Source organism: Eschrichtius robustus, chromosome 19 (genome assembly GCF_028021215.1).
Source record: "Eschrichtius robustus isolate mEscRob2 chromosome 19, mEscRob2.pri, whole genome shotgun sequence".
Lineage (NCBI taxonomy): Eukaryota > Metazoa > Chordata > Mammalia > Artiodactyla > Eschrichtiidae > Eschrichtius > Eschrichtius robustus.
In genome coordinates, this window is record NC_090842.1 from 64,372,249 (window position 1) to 64,392,134 (window position 19,886).

General features: G+C 43.5%; 1 protein-coding gene across 4 annotated transcripts in view; it reads right to left on the reverse strand.

Moving 5' to 3' along the window:
• The window catches only part of LOC137752942 (zinc finger protein 268-like), a 30,019-nt gene that overhangs the window by 1,666 nt on the left and 8,467 nt on the right, over positions 1-19,886 (reverse strand). For 2 of the 4 annotated variants that reach the window (XM_068527837.1, XM_068527838.1), the window contains 3 exons: positions 19,720-19,846; positions 19,326-19,427; positions 15,707-18,508 (listed from right to left, as the gene is read on the reverse strand). In XM_068527837.1, the coding sequence (XP_068383938.1) occupies positions 16,629-18,508; positions 19,326-19,427; positions 19,720-19,846 (2,109 nt within the window). In that variant the 3' untranslated portion in view covers positions 15,707-16,628. Of the gene's footprint in view, positions 1-15,706; positions 18,509-19,325; positions 19,428-19,719; positions 19,847-19,886 lie in introns of those variants that run through there. The other 2 variants (XM_068527839.1, XM_068527840.1) reach the window with 2 other exon arrangements.

Consider the following 19,886-nt stretch of genomic DNA (forward strand, 5'->3'; position numbering starts at 1 on the left):
TTTGCCTGTGCTGTTGGTGACTCTGTTTCCTTGGGGTCTGGACCCGTGCCTGGTACACAGTAGGTGCTCAATAGATACATACGTGGTGAATGAATGAGTGAGATTGGGATGGAGAATCAGAATGGTCGATGGAGACAGGGAAGAGGAAGAAGAGGAGGAAAAGGGGGGGATGGGAGGGAAGGAGGGAGGGGGAGGGAGGGGCAGGGAGGAGGGGGGAGGGAGAGAGAGGGGAGGATGGGGAAGAGGGGGGAGGGAGAAAGACCAGAGGTGGGATTCTACCCCCCCTCCACCACCGACTACCCAGCAGCTGGGAGGGGTAGGATGAGGAGTTCCCAGGGACGTGGGACCCTAGGTAAGGCTTCCCAGGAACAGCAAAGATCCCACATCTGGAAGCGGATTGCCTCTGACTTCCAGGAATTCCAGGGCTTGTGTCCCAGCCCTCTTGGCAGAGCCCTGGCCAGGCTGCAGCTGGTTACACAGGGCCATTCCTCCCAAACACCCATGTTCTGGGAAACACCTAGGTCTCCAAATTCTGCCGAAATCCTGGGTGGGAGGGAGGGAGTTGATGACTGTACACCCACCTGCCTCTGGGAAGAAGCTGGGGGACCTTCGAGGCCGGGAGGAGAGGGACAGCCCCGTCTGGCTGTAACCCCATCCCTCCAGCTGGAGACACCGCCACCCCGCTTCCTCTCTGCTCCTACCCTTCTCCCCAGAGGGGAACAGAGACAGAAAGAGCCAGAGAAGGACTTCCTTTTCAGCAGCTCTATCCTCTCCCAGGGAAGCAAGAGGGGAGTCTCATTTTCCAAAGAGGGAAACTGAGGCCTGGGAAGAGTTGTTTCCTGGCCAGAGTGATAGAGCATGGAGTCAGCAGAGCCAGGTAAGTAGGTCACTGGGGAAAGAGGAGGCTGGGGGCTGGACCCCTGGGTCTGAGGGGGGAGGGGCTGGGCACCTGTACCCCTGTGTGTTGTAGAAGATGCCTGGGCCCTGGACCCTCGGGTCCATCATCTTCAGAGCTCTGACAGAAAAAATTTCAAGGCCCAGGTTACTCTTGCATATATGGCTTTGGCTCTGTACCTCCCCGGCTCCCTTCCCAAAGTTCCTGTTGTCCACGGTGAGTCCTGGGTCCGCCTCCACCACAGACAAGGGCCTGAATAGCCTCTCGTGGGAGAAACGCAACAGTCTGAGAAGATGGATGAGAGGATGATGGGGGGCCGGGGGGATGGGCTGGGGCCCCCAGGCATGAGCTGGTTACTTGCGTGTTATTGATTCCCCTGAGCCTCTGTTTCCTCATCTGTAAAATGGGAACATCTCAAGTTGTCCCTCGCAGGGTAGCCCTTCAGGTTAAGCGAGAGCGTCTGCCCAGCACACTGGAATTTGAGGTGAGTTTTAGCTGTTCCTGAACCAGCAGCAGCTGAGGGTCTGCATGACTGACTCAGGCGGCAACAGGGGGATCCTTGACCTTCCCCGGCGACCTCAGCTCTGACCTGGGGACCAGACCAGTTGAGGGAAGGTGCCCAAGGGCACACAGCCAGAAACCTCCTCCACCCTCTGCTCTTATCACCTATCCAAGCCTCCTGCAAACGGGTCTGGGGGCACCAGAGCATCCGAATCAGCTGTGTGCATTTGCTAGGAACACAGATTTCTGGGTCCCACTCCCATATATTCTGACTCAGTGAGCTCAGGACCCCGCAAATGACTTAAACATATGCCCCACGGAGTTCCCTGGTGGCCTAATGGTTAGGATTCCAGCTTTCACTGCCTTGGCCTGGGTTCAATCCCTGGTCAGGGAACTGAGATCCCACAAGCCCCATATGGCACGGCCAAAAAAAAAAGCCCCCAATGGTTCTGAAGTGACATTTTCCCCCCTCCCCCCCACGCTCCTATTTCATGCCTACTCTTATTTAACTCCCTTGAAAACCATTTGAGGCAAGTATTATAATCCCCATTTTACAGATAAGGAAATTAAGGTCTTGATATATTCAATGTCATGCAGAGAGCTGGAAATACCAGGCATGGAACCTGGTTTAAATGAATTCCCAGGGAATTCCCTGGCTGTCCAGTGGTTAGGACTCCACACTCTCACTGTGAAGGGCCTGGGTTCGATCCCTGGTCGGGGAATTAAGATCCCACAAGCCGCGCGGCGCGGCCAAGAAAGAAAGAAAGAAAGAAAGTAAGTAAGAAAGAAAGTAAGTAAAATAAGTGAACTCCCAAACTTGCTGATAATTTGCTATTTCTAGGAAATATTTGCACAAGATTGCTTTCCGTGCCCGTTACTGAGTTGCTTCATTCATTCACTCATTCATGCATTCATTCATCAAACACTGTTACTGAGGCCTCCTCTGGGACAGAGCGTGAAATAGCAGCAGGTTGGAGGGCCCTGTATTATAATTCCACCTCTGACCTAACAGTGTGACTGTGGAAAAGTGACTTGTTCGCTCATAGCCTCGGTTTCCCTCCTCTGACTCTCTTTTGGAGCGAAGATTACATGAGAGGATGTACGTTATATGAATCCCCAGATATAGTGGGTTGACTGGTGGCCCCCCAAAGACAGGCCCAAGTCCTGACCCCTTGTACCTGTGAATGTGACCTTATTTGGGAAAAGGGTCTTTGCGGATGTGATCAAGTTAAGGATTTTGAGATGAGATCACCCCTACCTAAATCCAATGACAGAGCCCTTATAAGAGTGAGGCAGAGGGAGATTAGTCAACAGTAGTCACAGAGGAGAAGGTGATATGAAGACAGAAGCAGAAATTGGAGGGATGCATCTGTAAGCCAAATGTATTCGTTTTATAGGACTTCTGTACAAGGTATCACAAGCTTTGTGGCTTAAACAGCAGAAATGTATTGCCCCACAGATCTTGAGGCTGGAAGTCTGAGGTCAAGGTTTTGACAGGGTTGTGAATCTGAAGGCTCTGAATCTGTCCCAGCCTTCTTCTCTAGCTTCTAGTGGTTTGCTGGCAATCTTCGGCATCCCTTCTTTTGTAGAAGCATCACCCCCATCTCATCTTCACATGACGTTCTCCCTGCATGCGTGTCTGTGTCCCAATTTCCCCTCTTCATAAGGACACCCAGTCCTATTAGATTGGGGCCCACCCTACTTCAGTATGACCTCATCTTAACTTAAATAACGACATATGCAACAACCTAGTATCCAAATAAGGTCACATTCACAGGTACTGCAGGGTTAGGACTTCAATTTAGGAATATGGGGGAGGTTACAATTGAATCCATCACACCAAGGATTGCTGGCAACCACCAGAAAGCAGGAGGAAGCATAAAACCGATCTCCCTAAGAACCTTCAGAAGGAACCAACCCTCCTGACACCTTGATTTCAGACTTCTAGGCTCCAGAACTGTGAGAGAATACATTTCTGTGGTTTTAAGCCACCTAGTTTGTGGTAATGAGTTATAGCAGCCCTAACAAATCAATGCAACAGCACAGTGCCTGGCATACAATAAACCAGGAACTGGTTTTTGCCCTGGAGAAGCTCAAAGGGACCTTCTTCTTCTAAGGTACATGGGACCAGAATGTGTCCCCTCGCATCTCTCCCCAGGTCCAGGGATTCACAGGAAAGTCTGCTGAAGGATTTCCCAACGTGTTGATTGGGAAAGGGAGGTCCCACGAGGAAGGAGGATTGTGAGGATGAGAGGGAAGGGCCATGTCACTGTGGTCTGGATCTCAGAGGACAGAGAAAGCAGAGGGAGAGCAGGCTTGTCTCCAGCAAGTGGAAAGAGCCGTAATGTTGATGGTGGCTGTGATATATACCAAGCCCTGGGCTACCCACTTCATACTTATTAGCTCCAGCCAAAAGAGCACCCTCAGTGATTATAGCTTCTGTATTAAAGAAGAGAAAACTAAAGTCCAAAAAAGGGGGATGACATCTCTAAGGTCACACAAGTAGTGACAGAGCCGAGATTTGAACGTGGTTCTTACAGAATCCCAAGCACAGGTATTTTCAGCACTATGGTATGCTGGTAAACATTTAACCGCCAGCTCTAGAGGGGAAAAAAAAGTACGTCTGTATATAAATACATATGTTTATGATAAATTTTACTGATTATAAATGATATGTAGCAGTTTACAAATCATAATACAATACACGATATTCTTAATTGTAAATTTCATACCACTATAGTTTCAGGGCGACTTGCTATTTCTTACAAAATCCAGTACCAGTTTTCATCATTCTGTCTCGAACAGGAATGTCACAAAATCAGACTACCAATAAATGTCTGGTTAGTCTCCAGTCCAGCAAAGAAGTAGCTCCTGTTATGGATGCCACAAATGTAGTTCCTACATGAGTGTCGGCTGATATTTTTGTTTATGTTAATGAGAGACAAACATAAAAGCGGGAAGATGGATGTTGGAATTTCACTGGTTCATCAAAATGTAGCAAAGTAATTAGGAAGGGCTGAATTTGAGAATTTGTTACCTTTGTTTTGAATATCACTTATTTCATTGTAATTTTATATGACTGATTTCTAATAATGGCTCATAAAATTCCTGAAATGTTAACAAACAAACAAAAAAAACATAACCTAATTGAAAAATGGGCATAAGACCTAAATAGACATTTCTCCAAAGAAGAAATACAGATGGCCAATTGGCACATGAAAAGATGCTCAACATCACTAATTATTAGACAAATGCAAATCAAAACTATAATGAGGTACCACCTCACACTGGTCAGAATGGCCATCATTAAAAAGTCTACAGGTAACAAATGCTGGAGAGGGTGTGGAGAAAAGGGAACCCTCCTACACTGTTGGTGGGAATGTAAGTTGATGCAGCCACTGTGGAAAACAGTGTGGAGGTTCCTCAGAAAACTAAAAATAGAATTACCATATGATCCAGCAATCCCACTCCTAGGCATATAGCCAGAAAAAACTATAATTCAAAAAGATATATGCACCCCTCTGTTCATAGCAGCACTATTCACAATAGCCAATACATGGAAAAAACCTAAATGTCTATCGACAGATGAATGTATAAAGAAGATGTGCTACGTATGTGTGTGTATAGACACACACACACACACACACACACACACACACACACAATGGAATACTACTCAGCCATAAAAAAGAATGAAATAATGCCATTTGCAGCAACATGGATGAACTTAGAGATTATCATACTAAGTGAAGTAAGTCAGAAAGAAAGGCAAATACCATACGATATCACTTATATGTGGAATGTGAAATATGACACAGATGAACTTATCTACGAAACAGAAACAGACCTACAGACATAGAGAACAGACTGGTGGTTGCCAAGGGGGAGGGGATTAGGGGAGGGATGGAGTGGGAGGTTGGGGTTAGCAGATGTAAGCTTTTATATATAGGATGGATAAACAACAGGGTCCTACTGTGTAGCACAGAGAACTATGTGCAGTATCCTGTGATAAACCATAGTGGAAAAGAATATTTTTAAAAAGTATGTATAGGAACTTCCCTGGTGGTCCAGTGGGTAAGAATCTGTGCTCCCAATGCAGGGGGCCCAGGTTCAATCTCTGGTCAGGGAACTAGATTCCGCAGGCATGCCGCAACGAAGAAACCCGCAAGCTGCAACTAAAAAAAATAAAAAATAAACAGTTATGTATATATATGTATAACTGACTCACTTTGCGGTACAGCAGATATTAACACATTTTTTATTGAAGGATAGTAAATCAACTATCCTTCAATAAAAAAAAAAAAATCCTGGGGCTTCCCTGGTGGCGCAGTGGTTGAGAATCTGCCTGCCAATGCAGGGGACACGGGTTCGAGCCCTGGTCTGGGAAGATCCCACATGCCGCGGAGCAACTAAGCCCGTGCGCCACAACTACTGAGCCTGCGCGTCTGGAGCCTGTGCTCCGCAACGGGAGAGGCCACGATAGTGAGAGGCCCGCACACCGCGATGAAGAGTGGCTCCCGCTTGCCGAAACTGGAGAAAGCCCTCGCACAGAAACGAAGACCCAACACAGCCAAAAATAAATTAAAAAAAAAAAAAATCCTGAAATGTTAACAAGTGTCTGTGAGCTAGCACGAGCCATCTCAACACGCTCTGATATATGGGTTGGGGGTGGGTGGGACAGACGTGGGGCCTCCATCATGTCAGAGTCCCAGGAATCGTGGGCCCTGGCTACTCTGAGGCTTGGGAGACCGAGGCCAGCTCCAGCCCATGGAAATAGTATTGACGACAGAGGGCGCTTGTCAGTGGCGACCTCTCTGGCTCAGGCACTGTCCAGCTGCTTCAGGTCACTGACGACTGTGCTTGGAACCCGGCTATTTCTGTCTGTGGTGCTGGTGTTTCTCCCAGCCTCCAGTTGTGTGGATGGGGGTGGGGGGGGGGAAGGATAAGAAATGATTTCCACTGACTCTACTGAACCCTGTATCAACTCACCCCACGTCATCCGTTCCGCTGCAGAAGATTCTAAGACTCACCCTTTCTTTACCTTCGCTGTTCCAGGAAAGTGCTCCTCCCTCCCTTCCTTGTTTCTCCATCCCTCTGATCTCTCCCTCCCTTTTTTTTCTCTCTTCCTTTCTCCTGCCCTCCATCCCCTCTCCCTCCCTCCTTCTCTTCTCTCTCCATCGCTCACCTCTCTAACCCTCCCTCCTTTTTCTCTCTCAGTAAAATTTTCAGTGAAATGTAATATACACCCAAACCATTGCACATATCATAAATGTCCCATCAATCAATATTCACAATGTTAAGACACCTGAATAACAAGCACCCAGAACAAGAAGCAGAATGCCCCCACTGTCCCCTTCCAGACATCCTACACACACACGTGGGGATAAACAACGTCCTCACTCTAATCAGCATAGGTTAGTTCCCCTGTTTTGAAACATCACGTAAATGGAATCGGACAGAGCATCCTCTTTTGTGCCTCGCTTCTCTCCCTCTATGTTATGTCTGTGAGATTCAGACACAGTTGTGCATGTTATGATTTGCTCCTTCTCATTCCCATAGAGGAGCATTTTGTGGTGCGAATACACAATGTCTCTTTTCGTTGTGCGGACAATCTTGCACAGGAAGGATTGTTAATAGACCCAATTTACAGGTGAGAAGACAGAGGCTCAAAGAGAGGAAGCCCTCAGTGCTGGGAGTCTGGGTCCCCAGGACTCCCTCTTAGTCACCTGAGAGCTGAAGTTCTCAGTTCTTTACCCCTCATGGATTATTTTCTGACCTGGGCAAAGTTTCCTAAGCTTTAGCGACTTCCAAAGGAGCAGAGCTGAGGGGCCGGAAGGGGAGATAGATCTGGGGCTGCCTGAGTAACAGGAACTGGGAGGGATCACTCATGGTTTCCAAACAGCCAAGGATATGCTGCCACAATGCCTGTGTTAGTGACTTTTGGGGGTGTGCTGGAACCTCCTTGGAATCTAAATATCCAATTCACTTACCTCCATGCTCCTGATGTCCTGTGACCCTCTGCACATCTGGGCTGAGGACATACAGGTCTCTTGGAGGTTTTTGTTTTTGTTTTTTTAAATTGCTGAACCCTGATTTTTTTTTTTTTTGGCCACACCACACAGAATGCAGGACCTTAGTTCCCCGACCAGGGATCAAACCTGCGTCCCCTGCAGTGGAAGCTAGGAGTCCTAACCACTGGACCACCAGGGATGTCCCCCTTGGAGGTTTTAAAGGTGATCAGGAAATGTTAATGGCTATATCACAAACACAGTTGTTGAAAGCAGAGAGAAAACTGGGAATACAAAGACAAACAGGACAGTATGAGGATGCTTGTTTCTTCATGTTCCCTGGGGCCTGTGAGCCAGCTCTCTGGCCAGAACACACAGGCAAACTGGACCCAGAACAGCCTTAATCAGCTCAGATGTGATGGGAGAGGAGAGCGGGCAGCCCTCAGTCACATTGGCCAAGCCTGTGGCCACTAGCTACATGCAGCTATTAGATGTAAATGGATTAAAATTAAATTAAACGTATAATCTAGTTCCTCCACTGGAGATTTAGACTCTGGGAGGGATGCATGGCTGCCATGAAAAAGAGTTTGGTCAACGAGGAAGAAAGTGGGAAGGGGCTTTTGGGAGGTACGATGGTCTGATTCTGACCCTAATTCCAATATATGGATTTCTTCCCAAAGCAAGCAGTTCTCCAGCACCAGCTGGGTGTCCTAGTGAAACCAAGCAGGACCCTGTGGGGCTCCTGGACATGGAAGCCTTTCTGTGTACCCCGTTTCTTGTTTGTAGAGAATAGACTCCAGCCTCCGTGACCTTCCCTGAGTTCCTGAGGCCAGATTAAAGGAACCAGAGAAGCTCATCAGGAGACCACCTGAGGCCAGATTAAAGGAGTGTAGGCCTGATTCTTATCAGCAACCCTGCCCTTGAACCACTGCTATAAAACTCCTCCCCAAATCCCTCCAGGTTGGGTCCCACAGTTTTTCAGGGCACAAGCACCATGGTGGCACGTGGAAGCCTTCTGGGTTTTCCCCAACCTGGAAGCTCTCCAAACCCCGTCCTTCTGAGTTTTTATGGAGGCTTCATTACATAGGCAAGATTGATTAAATCATTGGCCATTGATGGGGATTGACGGAACTCAATCTCCAGCCACTCATAGGTCCAGGGGTGGGGCTGAAAGTTCCAACCCTCTACTCATAGGGTTCCTCTGGTGACCATCCCCCCATCCTTAGGTGCTCTCCAGAAGCCTCCTCATTAACATAACAAAAATGCACCTTTATTGCCCTCCTCACGGGGAATTGCAAGGGCTTGGGGAGCTCTGTGCCAGGAACAGGGATGAAGACCAAATATATATTTCTTACTGTCATTACAGTATCACAGATGCTCCCACAATTGCTGATATGCAAGACACCTACCAGACAGATTACTTAGCTGAAGAAGATAAATTTCTTGCCCTCCAAGAGGACATACTGGGCAAACGGTGCGTAGAGAAAACAGGCACTCCAACGAAAACGTGTGCACAGGTGTTCATAGTATCACTCCCCACAATAGCCAGAAGGTGGAAACAACCAAAGGTCCATCAGTGGATGAATGGAGAAACAAGATGCACCTGCACCACTGCACCACTCTTCTCTGTCTTCACCTCCGCGATCAGAAAACAAGTATCCCTGCCCAAGATCTGTCCTACTTGTCATCTGAATCCCACTCATCTCATTTTCTCAAGAACTTCCCTCCTTCACTTATCTGCTCTCTCTCCTGCAGCATCAAATCTTTCCCTTCCCTTCCATCATTCCCAACAGCACCCAATAAGGTCTAGAACCTCTTTTTTTTTTTCTTTTTAAGTTTACCCTTCCACTCCACATTCTTCCTTAGTTTCCAACCAGTTCCTTGGCTCTCCTTCTCCACAGCCAAACATCACAAAAGAGTTGTGTATGTTTGCAGTATTCATTTCTTCACCTCATAGTTGTCTATGACTCTCTCCAAAGAGTCTTTTGTCCCCACCATTCTACTGAGCGTGCCCTTGTCTAGCTCCCCAGCCCCCAGGGATATGTTTTTTCACCTGGACTTTCCACCAACTGTGGTCCTTGCTCTGGACAGTTCTAAGCCTTGGTCTCCTGAGGAGAGTGACTCTGGTTCTAAAGGTCTTCATAGAAGATACACCAGGGAATTCCCTGTCGGTCCAATGGTTAGGACTCAGCACTTTCACTGCAGGGGCCCCGGGTTCGATCGATCCCTGGTTGGGAAAGATCCCACAAGCCATGCGTGGTGAACCCCCCACCCTCCAAAAAAAATGACACACCAAAGGAACAGGGAAAGGGGAAGGGAACTGAAACCAATTGGGTAACAGAAAACTAGGGCTCTTTCTGCTTTTCAATGGGCCCAAGAATACACCAATACGGTACTTGTTTTAAGAGCCTTTGGGGAGTAGACTGGGCCCTTTTAGAGACTCAAGCACCTGACTGTTGTTCTCAAGCTCCATCCTCTGTGGGATGCAGAAGTTCAACCCTCTCAACATCAAGAGTCAAAGAATCTGGGTAGCCAGGTCCCTTCTCTCTCAAGGAATCAGGATAAAGAGAGAGGCAAGGACTGAGGTGAGAAGAATCAAGAGATAATAATGAAAGGCAGAGATGAAGATGAGAGAGACGAGAACCAGAAACACAGAGAGTGCTCCGACAGGTGGGAGGCGGAGGAGCCGACAGTGGTACAAGACAGAACAGCCCCCATCCGCTCACCACTACCAAGATTAATGCCATCATCCTCTGCTCCTGTGGAAGCACATTAGTAGGCTTCTAGACCAAAGAGATGGCAGTCTTTCTGAAATTTTAAGAAAGTATCATCCAAGGGTATCACGGTGATATGGGGGAATATGGGAAAATAGAGACAGAGGTAAGGACAGTCATCCTAAAAACATTATTCCCAAGGTCTTGTATCAATTAGGGTGCTTTCAATTATAAGTAATCTGCAATTTACAATTACACCTAACAATGGCTTAAACCAAGACAGCGTTTATGGTTTACTTTACAAGCATTTTGGAGATGGGTTAGGCTAGTACTAGGTTAGTCTAAATAATGCCTGAATAATATCATCAAAACCACATTTATTTTATTTTTTTTTTTATTAAAGTATAGTTGATTTACAATGTTGTGTTAATTTCTGCTGTACACAAAAGTGACTCAGTTATACACATATATATTCTTTTTCATATTCTTTTCCATTCTGGTTTATCACAGGATATTGAATATAGTTCCCTGTGCTATACAGTAGCACCTTGTGGTTTATCCATTCTATATATACTAGTTTGCACCTGCTAATCCCAAGCTCCCAATCCTTCCCTCCCCCACCCCAAACCCCTCCCCTTGGCAACCAATTTTTACAAATACCCAGGGACATCCCTGGCAGTCCAGTGGTTAAGACTCTGCACTTCCACTGCAGGGGGTGTCGGTCTGATCCCTGGTTGGGGAACTAAGATCTCACATGCTGCGTGGTGCGGCCAAAAATAAAAATGTAATAAAATAAAAAGTTTTTAAAAAGCAAAATACAAATTTCCACGTGCTTTACCTTTTTATGAATACCTCTGGTTTTAAATCTCGGCTTCAAGTAAAGTACCCTTGTTGCCTGATGACTTTGTTTTGAAATAAATCAGTTTACAAGAGCACTCAGCCTTTCCCTTGCTTTCTGCAAATAATCACTCACGAATTGCCCTTCATCATATAACACACTCCTGATGCGTTGGCAAAAGAAAGAACTCAAAATGAATATTAGCTAGTCTTGTTATCAAAAGTCCTTCACCCACTCCACTGTTTTTACTCAGTCATCCTTTTTTCTCCCTTCCCCTCATGTCACCCCTAAAGTTTTTGCATTTTTAAGGCAAAGAAGTTTACCCATCTCATTTGCATTCTTGACTCTTAGAAATGCTTTTTAATTCCCAAGAAATGTATACTCTTCAATGCCCAACTAAGATGTGACCATAGAAAACAAGGAACAACTAATAAAGACAAGAGGGCAAAGCCAGGAGTCATGAAGGATGTTGTACATCCTCTAGATAGGAGAACGAGTGCTTCCAAATTGAGTGCCAGGACAGGGAACTCTCACTATTGCTGCCCATTGGCCTTGGTTGCAATAGAATAGCGCCTGCTGTATCCTCCCCAGTTTTCTCTTCTTCATTGGAAGTTTTCATTGTGGATTCCTATTCTCATTGCACCATTGTATATTGGGTCTCTGAGGATTCTTTTAAAGTTTATGGACTGCTCGCCACAAATATTTCTAGACCTGATTGAGTCTAAAACTCCAAAATAAAACTTCGGAGCTGTCTCCCTTGGGAAGGATGGGACTACTTCTGTTTGGGGAGAAGAGTATACAGGGGTGTGGGGTAGACAAATGAGTAGGATGTGGTAGAGACTGCCAGCTTCCTACTCGATATTCACCCCTCTCCTTCATGGCCAGAAGTGAGTGGAAATTCATCCGCCTGAAACAATGCTTTTGGCAGCCATCCTTCCAGCTAGATGCGAGTAAATTCTAAGCAATGAGAGGCAACTGGTTGTATCGCATCAGTACATAATTAGGACAGAGCTGAGGGGTCAAAAAGCAGCAGCAGTAAACAATCCTGGCATGACTGGCTTTGGTATCGTTCAGTTTGTCCCAACTGATAATGAAAAACTAATGAAATCGAGCTCCACCTCGTGGCTGCCTAAAACAGAAAGCAAGGAAATGGGAGTCGCCTCATCCCCAGCTCGCTGACCCTCATTGGGAGAGGACTTTTGGGAGAGTTAGATTATTTTCCCTGGGAGCTTCTAGAGCGAATTTCTGAGACCATCTGAATGAGGAACTTTTTTTTCTTTTCCTTTATGGTTTAATCACAGGATATTGAATACAGCTCCCTGTGTGTCCCAGTAGGACCTTGCTGTTTTTATCCAAGGAACTTTTTTGTTTTCTGTTTTGTTTTTAATCCAGGAAGTCCCCTTCATTCCAGAACGTACATTCCAGAGACTGGAGATCTCTCCTGTATTTCATCCCACCCTAAGAGTTACCACTGCTACAAGATAAAAGAAAATCTGTGTAAATGCTTCATAATCTTGGAACACTGTGGATTGTTCAACTGTTTTTCCCCTCACATTCCCATCTCAGGCCCCTCCCAGCTCCAAATACCATCTAGATAACTGTTTCCCAAATGTTGGATCTACAACTGATACTGTTCCAACAGAATCACTTGGGGAGATATTTTTTAAAAATATGGGTTAGACCACAATATTGTAAATCAACTATCCTCCAATAAAAACTAAAAATTAAACAATTAAAAATAAAATAAAATATGGGTTAGGTCACTGCAGCATCAAGGCATCTGATTCATAAAGTCTGGTGCTTAATGCAGGAACCTGTTTTTTTTTTTTTTTTTTTTAATAAACTTATTTATTATTGGCTGCGTTGGGTCTTCGTTGCTGTGCGAGGGCTTTTTCTCTAGTTGAGGCGAGCGGGGGCTACTCTTCGCTGCGGTGCGCGGGCTTCTCATTGCCGTGGCTTCTCTTGTTGCGGAGCACGGGCTCTAGGTGCACAGGCTTCAATAGTTGTGGCTCGCGGGCTTTAGAGTGCAGGCCCAGTAGTTGTGGCACACGGGCTTAGTTGCTCCGCGGCATGTGGGCTCTTCCCAGACCAGGTCTTGAACCTGTGTCCCCTGCATTGGCAGGAGAATTTTTAACCACTGTGCCACCAGGGAAGTCCTGAATTTTTTTTTTTAATTTATTTTATTTTTGGCTGTGTTGGATCTTCATTGCTGTAGGTGGGCTTTCTCTAGTTGTGGCGAGCGGGGGCTACTCTTCGTTGTGGTGCACGGGCTTCTCATTGCAGTGGCTTCTCTTGTTGCGGAGCATGAGCTCTAGGCGCGCGGGCTTCAGTAGTCGTGGCACGCGGGCTCAGTAGTTGTGGCTCACGGGCTTAGTTGCTCCGCGGCATGTGGGATCTTCCCAGACCAGGGCTTGAACCCGTGTCCCCTGCATTGGCAGGCGGATTCTTAACCACTGCGCCACCAAGGAAGTCCCAGGAACCTGTATTTATTCACAAAACTTCCTGGTAATTGTAATATGCAACAAGATTCCTCCGATTATTAGCAGTTGAATAAATGTTCTCTTTACAACAGAATAAGAATTAATGGTAGATCTCGCAAACACAGAAACATCTTTATAGCCCACACCCAAGAACAAATGGTCTTCTTCAAGCAAAATAAACTTTGACAGAAAGGCTGTTGTCCCCAATATCTTGTTCAAGGCCCTCTGGGGCTACTCAGGTCTTGAATTGGCAGATGTGGGCAAGTTAAGCTGTCAATAGTTTGTTCTTTCGATGAGGTGAGTTTCTCAGGAACAGTTAACAGAATTATTAATCTCTCAGAAAGAAGTCTTCCCCACCCTTTCCACCTCCAAATTCTCAGCTTCCATAATCATGTGAGCCAATACCTTATAATAAATCACACACACACACTATAGGAGAACCTGAATATATTCAAGAAATACTGTCTATTTTGTTGAGTATAATGGTGACTATAGTCTTTTTAAAATCCTTACCTGTTACAGATACATATTAAAGTATTTAAGGAGGAAATTATACTATATGACATTTGATTAAAAATATTCCTGGGGCGGGGGGAGGAAAGGCAATCAGTGAAATCAAAAAATGTTTAAAATTTTTGAATCTTTCTACTCTTGCATATTTTTACATTTTCTACTTTAAAATCTTAAAAATCACTCTATGGCCCAACAAATCCACTCCTAGATATATGCCCCACCAAAAAAAAAAAAAAAATGTGTGCCTATGAACACTAGGATAAATAACAGGTGAGGGAAAAACACAGTTGAACAACAGTGTGCCCAAGATGATAAAATGTTATTGTTACTTCTTCGTTATCAATGTATGAGTTGTTATACCTGTAAATAAATGAATTTTTTCACATTACTTTTTCATTTTTGATGCTTAGTGTTAGTAATATGTATAACATCTACAGTGTTTTGTGTCATATAATATTGATGTAGATACTGACAGATGATTCAGCTTGTAAACGGATGATGTAAACTTATGGTATTGATGAATACAGTGCAGTACTTTAAACGTATGTTCTCTTCCCTATGACTTTTCTTTCTGGCCGCGCCGTGTGGCTTGCAGGATCTTAGCTCCCTGACCAGGGACTGAACCTGGGCCCACGGCAGTGAAAGCACCGAGTCCTAACCACTGGACCACCAGGGAATTCCCCCTTATATGACTTTCTTAATAACATTTTCTTTCTCTAGCTTCATTGTAAGAATACAGTATATAATACAGATAACATATAAAATATGTGTTAATCGACTGTTTGTTATTGGTAAGGCTTCCAATCAAAGAAAGCTATTAGTAGTTAAGTTTTGGGGGAGTCAAAAGTTATATAACGATTCCCAACTGCATAGGGGGTCAGCGCCCCTAACCCCTGCAATGTTCAAGGGTCAATTGTACTAGGAGTTTTGGATGAATCGTGTATCCACTCCCCCCATCCGAAAAGAAGTATGTTGAAGTCCTAACCTCCAGTACCTCAGAAAATTGAGTTGTTATAGATGGAGTTTAGTTGAGATGAGCTCATCCTGGAGTAGGGTGGGCTCCAAATCCAATAACTGGTGTTCTTAGAAGTTGGCCATGTGGAGACACAGAGGCACACAGGGAGCATGCCATGTGATGACAAAGACCGAGGTTGGAGTTATACAGCTGCAGACTAAGGAAAGCCAATAGTTGCCCATAAATCACCAGGAGCTAGGAAGAGGCAAGGAAGGAATCTTCAACAGTTTTCAGAGGGAGCATGGCCCTGATGACACCTTGACTTTGGACTTCTGGCCTCCAGAACTGAGACAGTAGTAAATTTCTGTTGTTTTAACCCGTTCAGTTAATAGTATACTTTGTTACGGCAGCTCTAGGAAACAAATAAACTAGGTTTTCATGGAGGAAAGCCGTGGCAAGCACATCTGGCTATAAGTCTAAACCATATTCATTCCCCATTTCAGCACAACCACCAAGACAAGTGACATTTTAATCTTCATTTCTTTGAAAATAGCAGCTGCTTCCAGTCTTTCAGAACTCATTTGGGGACAGAAGAGTTGTGATTACTTATCACTCTTAAACCTCAATATTTGTAATGGGGTTTTTTTTGGGTTTTCTTTTTTTGTTTTTTGTTTTCTGAGTGACAACCAGAAGACAATTTGTTTTAAAAAAATTTATCATTCCTAAGGGCTGAAAAGTACCAGATTCATTTACAATACCAGTAACAGTAAAACAAAAACCAAAAAGGTGTAAATGGTGTTATAGTCTTGTTTAATGTTAAGCTGAATTACTCCCTTTGTGATTTATATATTTCACTATGTTGGCATTTTTGGTAGATATTAGACATACAAACTGGAACAAGAATTTCGTGGTACACAACTTTCATTACCTTGTGAAATTTGAAAATCATCATATACATGTTCTACAAAAATACTCAGACACAAAGCAAATACATACAGCTGGGACCTTTCTTATTTTACTTCTTTGACTATACAATATATTCAAACATGAAACAAAGTGTCCTTTGGCATGCTAAAGTTATCTGTTCTTCCTAACTATTTTGTGTTACATTTTCTATAAATACATGGTAATGCGATGATCAAAATTTTTATTATAAAGTTGTTTATATGTAAATATACTTTCTCACCGTCATTACACTCTACTAATTCTCCTTAAAAAAATATTATCTGATGCATGATAAGTTTGGACTTCATGCCAGAGGCATCCCTTATCACAAGTCTTCAGCCATCTGTATTCCTTGGTATGAAAACTCATTTGTTTGGAAGCTACTCAAGAATTCACAATATTTGTGAGATATTTTTCCACAGTGAAAACTGACTACTTTATGATAGCCTATCAAAAACATTTGTTGTACCCAAAGGTTTCATTTTGTGCGATGTATAATGGGATCTCTTCTCAAGAAGAGATTTCAACTTTTCATTCATACTGCCTTTTTTCTCATTAAATATGAGGCTACATGGGTAGTAGATAATTTTCCTATATTCACTGAATTTAAAAGATTTCTCTTCTGGGTAAGTTTTGAAACTTACAAAGGCCAAAATTAATGGAAAAGTACCCTAACTTTCCCTGCATTCATAGGGTGACTCTCGTGTGAATTTTCTTATATTCAGGGAGATCTGGCATCTCACTAAAGTCTTCCCAGTGCTGTGTTCCTGGGATTGTTTTCATGTATGAATTTCCTCATGTGAAGTGAGAAAGAACTTGACAGAGAAAGTTTTCCCACACTCACCACATTGATAAGGTTTCTGCCCTGCATGACTTCTCTGATGGACACTGAGGTATGATTTCTCAAAAAAGGCTTTCCCACATTGAGTGCACTGATATGGTTTCTCTCCTGTGTGATGTCTCTGATGTCTAATGAGCTGTGCCTTCTGGTTGAAGATTTGACCGCATGGAATGCATCCATAGGGTTTCTCTCCAGTATGGCATCGTTGATGGATAATAAGGTGGCTTTTTTGGCGGAAAGCCTTCCCACATTCACTGCATCCATGGGGTTTCTCTCCTGTATGAATCAACTGATGTCTACTGAGCATTGCCATACTGCTAAAGGCTTTTTGGCATTCAAGGCATCCGAAGGGTTTCTCTCCTGTATGTGTCCTCTGATGGACAATGAGCATTGCCTTTCGTATGAAAGCTTTTCCACATTCACTGCATTCATAGGGTCTCTCTCCTGTATGAGCTCTCTGATGGACAATGAGATGGGACTTGTCTATAAAAGCTTTTCCACATTCACTGCATTCATAAGGTTTCTCTCCCGTATGAATTCTCTGATGTGTTATGAGGGATGACTTTTTATTAAAGGCTTTCCCACATTCCTTGCATTCATAAGGTTTCTCTCCCGTATGAGTTCTTCTATGAACAATAAGCTGTGACTTGTCTATAAAAGCCTTCCCACATTCACTGCATTCATAAGGCTTCTCTCCCGTATGAATTCTCTGATGGGTTATGAAGTGTGACTTTTTATTAAAGGTTTTCCCGCATCCCTCACATTCATAAGGTGTTCTTGCTGTATGATTTCTCTGATGTAGAATGAGCTGTGATGTGTGTACAAAAGCTTTTCCACATTCACTGCATTCATAAGGTTTCTCTCTGATATGAATTTTCTGATGTGTTATGAGGTGTAAGTTTTTATTGAAGGCTTTTCCACATTCCCTGCATTCATAGGATTTTTCTCCTGTATGATTTCGCTGGTGAACAACAAGCTGAGACTTACTACAGAAGGCCTTTCCACATTCTTTACATCCATAGGGTTTCTCTCCTGTATGGATTCTTTGATGGATAATCAGGTTTGACTTTTGCATAAAACCTTTCCCACAATCGCTACACTCAAAAGGTTTCTCTCCTGTATGTGTTCTGTAATGTAATCTGAGCTTCGTCTTTTCCCTGTAAGCTTTTCCACATTCTTTGCATTCATAGGGTTTCTCTCCTGTATGAGTCCTATGGTGTAGAATGAGATGATATTTTGTTCTAAAGGATTTCTGACACTCGATACATTCATACGGTTTCTCTCCTGTATGAGTTCTCTGGTGCAGAGTGAGATGACATTTTGTACTGAAACCTTTCTGACATTCACTGCATCTGTATGGCTTCTCTCCTGTATGGGTTCTCTGGTGTATTATGAGCTTTGACTTATACCTGAAGGATCTGGGACATTGACTGCATTCGTAAGGTTTCCCTTCTGTGTGAATTCTGTGATGTCTTTTAAGATTTGTTACTGTGCTGAAAGACCTCACACATAAATTATGTTCATAGTACTGGGCTCGAGGGTGGGAGGTTTCATGTAGAGTATGGAAAAATGACTTCCCATAACCATTTAACTCATCAGAGTTCATTTCTGCATAGCTTTTACTCTGATAACTTGGGTCTGAATTTTGTTTCAAACTTATTCCTCTTGAGACACATTTATGGGGTCTTTGTGTAAATGAAACAAAGTTTTTGCTCAAAGGAAATATTTTTCCCAATGCATTGTTTTCATGATCTCTCTCCACAGGTCCACCCTTCCCGTTATCTTCCCGATGCCAATCATAAACTTGCCACATTACTTCTAGAAAAAAATCAATGAATACTACCATTATCATGAAATGGAGAGGGATGAAATCTCAAGTCAATATCCAGAGATGGAGAAAGTGATACAGCAGGTGCACAACGTAAGTCTGAGGCACTCAATAAAAGAAACAGTAATAAGTAATGAACTGAAGGACATGGGTGTCATCAAACATTGGAACAAATCTATGAATATTTGAAAGCAAAATAGAAGAGGTATATGAATATGGATAAAAGGTAAAAGAGGTTGGTTGTGTCTAATGAGCTACCCTAAAAGAACAACTAAGCAAAAAAGGAAAGACCAAATGAACTAGGCAAAGATCTGACCCAGGGTAGATACAAGGAGGTAAGTCTCCTCCTAGGTGGCTAGCAAAACAGAGTCATATATGGAAGGGTAGTAAGAGAAGCAGGCAACATTCATACTGAAGACTTCTTTTCATTCAAAGTCACTTCTAAAGGTTCAGAGACTATGAGAAAAAAATATTAAAATGGGGGGAGGGAAAAATTAGGAGTTTGGGATTAACAGATACATACTACTATATATAAAATACACAAACAACAAGGACCTACTGTATAGCACAGGGATCTATATTCAATATCTTGTAATAACCTATAATGGAAAAGAATCTGAAAAAGAATATATATATATACATATAACTGACTCACTCTGCTGTACATCTGAAACTAACATAACATTGTAAATTAAATATACTTCAATTAAAAAAATATATTAAAATAACAAAGTTCCCAACCCAACAATGACCAACTGTTACTTTGCTTCCACGAACTCCCACTGCATCTGCATTGGTTTCACTCACCTGGACCACACTGACTTGGGAATTCCCTCTCTACTACTGCTTTTTCTTTTTCTTTTTCTTTCTCCAAGTACATCACTGGTTCTGGCTTGATAACTTGATAACCTGTCAAGGGGGGTAATCACAGAGAATCTGAGCAGTATTGGGTCCTGTGAGGAAAAGTTCTGTTTCAGGGAATGTATAGTTTAAATCTCAGCAAAATTGAAACTTTTCACTTGGAAAATGAAATTAAGTACAGTCACTGTATGATACTAAATAAAATAAGCTCTGTTACCTACCTATACTAGTCCAAGTCCAAAATCATTGACGATATCAGAGTATGCATAAATTGTAGCAATGGAATAAAGACAGGCAATAAATGGGCTTACGCTGAGATATTTAGGAAAGTTGTCTTTACCCAATGACATTAGGTTGCTATAATTTTCCAACATCACGTCCCGGTAGAGGTTCTTCTGAACAGTGTCTAGCAGCTGCCACTCTTCCCAGGTGAAATCCACAGCCACATCATTGAATGACAATAAGCCCTGTTGTAACATAATCCTTTTTAATCTGGAGTTAATATAA